We start from the raw sequence: 8,294 nt of genomic DNA, 5'->3' as shown, positions 1-8,294 counted from the left end.
TTACACATTGTTATTGGTAGGTCTGTTTTAATTACATTAGCATGTGCTGTGTGTAATGTTAGTTAACCACTGATTCAAATGTACAGTATACTAGATATTATCACTGTAAATTGTTGTATGAAAAAAAACTATGTGCCCTTTCACAGCAAGATTCCATAATGACAAACAGACACACATATTACAATTAAATAAACAATAACATATTAGTGCTGTTGATAACTTGCTACATAAATAATTTACAAACAAAATGACCTAGTTTACTAGACGTTTGCTAGTCGTTAAAAAGCCTAGCTATTTATCAACTACCTGCTTTAATAAAAAATTTTAAATGCCATTTAAAGTCCTTTGATGAATTGGGACAGCAGTAGAATATATGTGACATGAATGGATGGATGGATGGATGAAATTGATGGATTAATCGTTTAAAATTGATATGGCTGTCCAAAAGGGCATCAAAATTCGCAGGGCGCTATTTAGAGTTAGTGGGCTGCAGTAGCATTACTTCGCCGTCGGGTGTCACTGTTGGCAAGGTTTTACTCCTTCGCCTTAACGCATTGGGTCCCATCAGCAGCGCCTAGTCCATAATACACTTCCAAATTATAGTTTTTTTTATATGCAATAGACAGGTATACAAACTCAATTAATAAGGCTACCAAGTTTCCACATACGCAGAACGCTGAAAATCACTGCAGTTTCAACTGGACGGTAGGGATATTTATTAAACAAGTTCTTTATCTGCTGCATATCTTACTAAGCTTGTCATTAGTGTCGTTACCACCGGCATGAAATGTTATTACATGCACCGTTACCAGCGAATGCACTGGGGGCGCTGTAGCTCCGTAAGCCGTCGCTTCTGAACGCACAGACAGGCGCTGATCGGTGTGATCGGGTGCCACGGATCACGATCATCATATCAAACGGAAAGAGAAGCAGTCACAAAAATGTACGTGCACTGAGACTGGTATCATTTATTTATGGATACAGAGGATCTTTTACATGAGCGTTGGGAAATATGTTTGCATGGCATATGGATGTATTCGCGACTGATTTAATAGCACCTCTGCATGCGGAAAAACAAATCCCCCAAAGAAAAATCCGCTCCGTTAGTGCGCACTCCAGCCGGAAGATGGGATTTTTCTTATTCGAGCGCGCACACCTCTTCTTCCCCCCTCCCTTCTGCTCTCTCTCTCTCTCTCTCTCTCTCTCTCTCTCTCTCTCTCAAACATCTCAGTCTGTCAGTGTGCGCCTAGCGTTAGGAACAAGTCTCACTAGTCGGATTTGCAGCCAGTGAGAGAGACACATCGAGAGAATCCAAGCAGGACAGACGAGAAATGAACTATCTAATGACTTGCCACATCCGAGCACATTCTCAAACACCCTGCAACCGAGACCCATGAATAAGGATTGCGATATTTGTTTCCACCCTGGAAAACCTGGCAATCATTTTGCCAGTTTCGCCACACTTATAAATCTGTGTCCAGTTGATATGCTTGTTTTATAACATGCATTGATTAGTTTCGTTTTGCTATCTTTGCGTTAATTATAAGCCTTACGGATTGCTAGCCGCGCGCATCGTTTCAAGTGCATGCGGAATTATTGGAATCTCGAGGACGAGCAGGAAAATCCAACTGGAGAACTAGAGGAGAGAGAGAGAAGCAGCTGTATCCAGCATCAACATGTTCTTCTGAAGAGGCGAGGAAAAGCTCATTCCCAAACCATCATCCATCTGCCATCACATTCCCGTCCTAATTCGTGGAGAAAACAGAATGAAGTGGGAGTGAAAAGGGGAATGGGAAAGATCCAGTCTGAAAGCCGCGGAAAAAAACAATAAGCATCACGAAATACTGGAAAAGTAAACTCTTGCATGAACAAATAGCAAGAAAACGGCTGTGGGAATTGAAATCACGGCGGAGTACTATTGTCCACGAGCTACTTTTCCCCTAAAGACGTTTTTGTGTGTGTGTGTGTGTGTGTGAGGAATTCTCTCCTTAAAATCCACACAGACTGCACCTTTGTTTAATCTGTGCTCCCGCATGTGTGTGTGTTTTAGTAGATATCCAATGCAGGCTCCCAAAACACGTTGTTCCTGATCACACTTGACGGATTCACCTGAAGCACACCCGGTTTGTTCCGAGTCCACAGATCTCCGACCTCTGGGAGAGTATCCCACGCGGCTTTGATGGGAGTAAATAGACGGGATTCGGGATTTCAAATGGCGAGTCGGGGCTGTGAAAATGGATTGGGAATTCTCCTGATGTTCTTAGTGGATTTACTCGGGATCACGGCGACCAACATGGAGCCCATCTACTGGAATTCCATGAACAAAAGGTAAGAGCCGCAACTAAAGACATTGGGCACGGCGTTTATTCCCCGTTTATTTAAGAAGAGCTTTGCGTTGGAGATAGTCAAACGCCTCGTGTTTTCGCACAAATCGTTAAAAGACGGCTTTAAACGTCTCTCGCAGGGGGAAAGAAAGCTGTTAAGCGCTATTACGCAGACAAGCCCCTTAGTGGATAATCACGAGTCTGCAGAAGTTACGAGCATCAATGTCGCCAGACTAATAAATGCCACATTTCATTGAAGGTGTGTGTTGAGGAGTTTTACGACAGTAGCCGCCACATTTACCGCTGACTCTCCTTCAGATACGCTCCAGTTAGATTGGCATGAATTTTAGTTGCTTAACACCAAGTAGGCTATTTTTTGCCGTCTTAGTGCCACTTAAACAATGCAGCCTTTGTAAAACGTTCTTGTTTAACTTGTGAGAACGTGTAGAAGCCCTCAGAGTGTCTCCAGTCACCAACATAACTTCTGTCATGGCAGCATTTCAAACAAAAGAGCATGCAAAAATGTTTACATGAATTAAAAACCAATTGCACTTTTATTTATAGGCTACGTAATAACAACAACTCAAACTTTAAATGAAACTGAAAAATGCAAACTGCACCTTTTCAGGGACTAGTCTATTATTAGTTTGGCAACTTCTGCTGTCATGTCAGTTAAAACAAAAGAAGGAGTACGCTTTCACTCCTAGTCGACACCTTACTGGACCTAGTTAGCGTGGAAACACCTAAAGTGAAAAGTTTTACACGCAGGTGTTACCTTTAGATGGTCAATCAGTGCCATTTCACGCGACAGAATTGATTACTCCAGTCACGCATGACACTGTTTTCCCTGCAGCAGGAAGGAATAGGGAATAATTTACAGCTGGATTTCTCATACTATATATCCGTAAATAAGGGGGAGGTCTCTGCAACCCAGCAACTGTGAATTAATTTAGTGGGGAGCCAAAGAAACCCATGCAAGCGGTGTGTCCGGCACATAAACGACGATTTATGGCCGAGCAGACCCCTTTCTTTTTTTCTTTCTTTCGCCCTTCTGTCATTACTGGGCTTGTTTAAATGGACACCCGGCGTCGTGGGAGCACTTGTGTGCCCGGTCTAAATCGGTATGTGGGTTATGAGGGGCTATTAGTGGTGCCACGAGCTCTTGAAAGACGAATAGGTTTTTAATGTGTCCATGTGGCGCATATACCGGGCTGTGCGCTTCAACAGATGCTGCTGGGGGTGATGGAGGGGCTTTATTCTGTCCCAGTGGCCGCTGGCAGACGCTCTTAATGAGGGTTGTTGTCGGTGTTGCTTGTGTTAATCTAGCAAGGGTTTGTGGGGACCTGATTTGAAACGGGAGCGCGGGTGGGGGGCATGCCCGTGACCGTCTTCTGCTTGACCTTTACCTGAGAGGAGAGAGGAGAGGCGCGCGGATGACAATGGGTTTAACTGATTCAATCACTAGTAATCGATGTAAGTCGATCAGCAGTGGGCGCCGGTTTTCTCACGGATTTTTCGCACTTTAAATGATCCGAATTCGCGTCATTTCGCAGTGTGAACGCTCACAGTCAGTACAACTGTTTGCAAATCTGCAATCAAAAAAGTGTGCAAAAAAATCATCGCATTTAAAGTTGAACAAATAAAGTTGTGCGAATCAAAAATTAAGTTTTTATATATTTACGGTAGGAAATGTACAAAATATTTTCATGGAATATGATCATTCCTTAATATCCAAATGATTTTTGGCAAAAAAAGAAAAATTGATAATTTTGACCCATACAATGTATGCTATTGCTACAAATGTGCTACTTATTTCGTGGTCCATGGTCACATATTTCTTGACATATTGCGGTCAGTGTTCATTTTACACATTTACATACTCGCTTAGGAACACTTGAAATTAAGAGAAAAAGAAAAGAAAACCAAAAGTTTAATTTTTTTTATAGGCAGCAGTGATGGCTCCAGGATTTTGTTTTTGTTGGGGCTGCTAAGGAGGGGCTTACCATTTCAGAGGGGTTGCTAAAAAACTAATTAAATTGAGTGAAAATAATAAACTTTTATATATATCTAAATAGCATGCAAATTCAGGCACTTTGTGTTTTTATTATATACAACAGCTTCGAAAAAGGCATATTAAAAAATAAATAAATTCTGTGGTATTAAACTTCTCATATGTCACTGTTATTAGTAATATAACGTCTAATGCCAACTGCCAAATATGACAATTACAAATAAATACAATTCATGAATGCACATAGAAAAGCGAGAAAGTAGGGATTTTTTTTTTCATTGTTTTATTATTATTATTATTGTATTTTTACACTATCTATTTAGTATTTTTTTCTGACCATCAAATCTCAGTCACTCTTAATGCCTACTGGAAGGAAAACATGGTAAATTCAAAAAATTAATTTTTTACAATAGATAAAGTGGCAAAACAAAAAAAAAGGTGGCGCCCCGCGATAACATCCCCGTGCTGAGATCGTGTGTCGGCGATAACCAGAGATATTGTCAAAAGCATCGGAAATAGGCAATATTAAGAGGATTTACCATTTCCGATTAATGTAGGCCTGTTACATTCTTTTTATTATTAGGCTTTTTATTATTAGGTTAGGCTACTTTTATTACTAAATTACACGAAATTATTGCCCCGGAATAATTTCATAGCTCATCACTGCATGACACACTTTGAGGATAATTAAAGTTTAGACTATTAGCTTACTCCTAATTAAAAAAAAAAGTTTTTTTTTGTCTGCGCCGATAGCCTTGTGGCTTGCGACATGTAGCGCAGTTGCGCTTCGGCCGTTCCGAGTTCGAGTCTCGGCTCGCGGACTTTTCCCGTTCCTGTCCTCACTCTCTCTCCCACATCATTTCCAGTCACTTACTGTCCTATCTAAATAAAGGCATAAAACACCAAAAAACCCCACAGTTTTTTTTAAACTGGTCTATTCATTTATACAACAAATTATAGGTCTATAATTAAAATTATTAACACTGCAGTCATCAATGAAAATTAAAAGCAGTTTTATTTTGTGCATGATTTTCAAAAACAAAAAACCTGTTTAGCATGAAATACGTTTCGTCTCATGTTTTTCTACTATGCGGGTCACAAGAGAAATATTCAGAGAATAATTTAAGTCAGTTATATACCATTATTTTGAGGAGTTTCGTTTCTCGTTGTAAAGGAACATGCGCCGTTAATGCAGCCGTATAATTCTCCATCAGTTTTTAAACTTTCACATTCTCTGTAGTGAATTAATGACATAACTCTTGCACACAGTTTGTGCATTGCTTTCTTGTGTTCCTTGACCCATTCCACCTTTATTTAGGTTTTTAATTTTAATTTTTCAATGTTAACGAAAGTGACACCAAGAAACAGTTTCTGATGGGGCTATATCCCCGTCAAGCCCTGGCCTAGCGACGCACACTGATGAACAGTCCATCGAATTGGCAAATGAAGCATGCATTTTTAATGGCTTCCGATATCAAAATGGAAAAATATCGGCAGATTAGTTTGCCAGGACAATCTGCATTACGTGTTAAGCACCATACATTGCATATTAATTAATCTTTGGTTGTATTAATCACTTACTATTGTGTTACATGGTAGCTTGAACACTGTAAAGGAAAGTCTGGTTTCTTTACACAAACACAGTGTCGCCATATTCATATTTGATTTGAAAATACACAGTGCAGTGTAAATTTGGCTGCTCATGCAGACACACACTTACAAGACATCTGCACCGTGTGGTTTTGCTCCAGGCTACAGGAGTCTGCACAGTTCGCACTAAAAGTAGCTGTACGCAGGTTACATTGTTGGCAGTGCTGTATATTTAATAGGGATCAGTGAACCTCTGCTCCTCAGTGCTTTGAAGATGAGGTCCTGCACCTGTAGAGTGTTTTATTCACCCGCTCAATCCCATCACTCTCTCCGTCACTACTACTACTCCATCTCACCCTCTCACGATGGCGCTGCCATTCTCCTCCTCGTGCGAAATTAGAAACATGTGTAGCCTTCAGGGGAGCGAAGACACAGCTGAGAAGTGATGGGAGGAAAGAGGGATCGAGAGAAGAGGGAGGAACAGCGGGGCGCATCCTTAAATGTACCAAAATCAATATCTTCTAAGCCTTGAATGTCAGTTTGAGTTAGGCTTAAGAAAATGCAAGTCCAGCACAAAGATCACCTTGAAATTGTCTGCATAGGGTAAAAAGAAAATCTATAAAGCAAAAATTGTGTTTGCTCGTAGACACTGCAGTTTTAATGTAATTCCAGAATGTATATTTAATTAAGGCGTAGATGAAAAATGGTTTCTTGAGATTGAATAAGCACGAAGCAGGACTTTTAGTAAACAGTAAGTGTTTCTCAGTGAGCGTCCTTCACCTTTTGACATTCACACCTCTTGATACATTGTTTACACACAAGAAAGACAAAGTGTGTTTGTGTGTCCTTGGTACCCGGCTCTCTCTGGATGAGCAAACACGTCTCTGACTGATGCCCTGAGGGGTCAGTTACGGCCGTGTAATTCTTCCAATTGACTATGTTGAGATGCTGGTTGGGTAATTTGATCCCAAATGGTTACTTACGGTTCAGAAGGTTTCTGTGCTTCTGTCGAAATCACTGTGCGTTTGGGTAATTGCGTTTCAGAGATTCAGATCCAGCTCAAACCTGTTGGGGGGTTTTCCGATAATGAATTCAGACGAGCGATTGTGGGTAACTGTAAGGATTTGTGTGTTATCATAAATGTCACAGGGTCTGTGTGTGTACGCGTGATGAGCCTTTTGTATCAGCGCTCTCTCTCAAAGAAACATGTTACCCCCAATGGATTTTTAATAATTAATTTATCGCAGGCTAATTGGACTCGGATAAAAGCGCTAGTTAACCGATCTCAGGCTTAAGACGAGGGAAACTTGGGAGGGAGGGCATTGGGTGGAGGGATTAGAAGAAGACACGATCTCAGTAGGTCACTGACATGCATTGTTGTGTTCAGAAAGTCCGAATTTGTAAGTCGCCTTGCGGAAACATCTGCTAAATGAATGTAAAAGTTTTTTTTTTGACATGCTCACAAATGGATTAGAGGATTGAATCTGTGTTCATTTGCTAAACTGGGGAGATCCATTTAAGCTTGATTTAAAGGATTGACTTCCTTTGGTCAAGGGAAATTTGGTTTTATTCAGAAAGTTTAAAGGCTCGACTGTTTGTGCAGCATCACTGGTGTTGTCTAAAGAAAGAAAGAAAGAGAGAGTGTGTGTTTGTGTGTCTTTGTGTGAGCTTATGGGCTTACCTATCTATGATTTGAGGGTGCAGTTGTCCCTAGAAGTTAAAGAAATATGTATTTATACACACACACACACACAATGCGCTGCATTCATTTGATCAAAATCCAGTAATATTATGAAATATTATTACAGTTTTCAACAGCCGTTACTCCAGTCATCAGTGTTGGATGGTCCGTCAGATATCATTTTAATATGTATATTCACGGATTATTTTGATGATTAGAAAGTAAACTAGCAGTTAGTAAGTAAAGTCAGTTTATTTATTAACCTGTTGGGGCATCCCTTTGTAAAAAGTTTCCTTTTAGGAGTTTTAGGGTTTAAGGTTTGGTTGGTCAGAAATAGAAATAATTCTATAATAATGTTGTCTCCTCTTTTAGATGGCATATGTGTAGTGCATATGCTATATTAGATGAACGGTTGTACTGCACGAATGTGTGTGAAACAGCATTTGAGCTCTTGTATAGGATCTTCTCAGTACCCTGGAGGGAGAAATAGGGAAAATTGGGAGTGTTTGTGTGTGTGGTGCAGGGTCTGCTGGAAGCTTTACGAGCTCTCAGCAACAGGAGCGGTGAAAATGGCTCTCAGCTGATGTGGCAGAATAACTGCAGACACACACACACACACACACACACACACAGGGCTCTATAAAGGGGAAACAAAGGCGCCGTCCCTGCAGAGACAGCCAGAAGTGTG

The 8,294-nt window shown here is 40.6% G+C and overlaps 1 protein-coding gene across 1 annotated transcript in view; it reads left to right on the top strand.

The window, feature by feature from the left end:
• The first annotated feature begins 1,211 nt into the window (after window positions 1-1,211).
• Window positions 1,212-8,294, top strand: part of LOC127962500 (ephrin-B3-like) — a 72,423-nt gene continuing 65,340 nt past the window's right edge. The window contains exon 1 of the mRNA XM_052562087.1: window positions 1,212-2,328. Coding sequence (XP_052418047.1) covers window positions 2,180-2,328 — 149 coding nt within the window. The 5' untranslated portion in view covers window positions 1,212-2,179. The remainder of the gene's footprint in view (window positions 2,329-8,294) is intronic.

The sequence above is a fragment of the Carassius gibelio genome, chromosome B7 (genome assembly GCF_023724105.1).
Source record: "Carassius gibelio isolate Cgi1373 ecotype wild population from Czech Republic chromosome B7, carGib1.2-hapl.c, whole genome shotgun sequence".
NCBI classification, from domain to species: Eukaryota; Metazoa; Chordata; class Actinopteri; order Cypriniformes; family Cyprinidae; genus Carassius; species Carassius gibelio.
The sequence above is the reverse complement of the archived record's forward strand: the minus strand, read 5'-3'. Positions and strand labels throughout refer to the sequence as shown.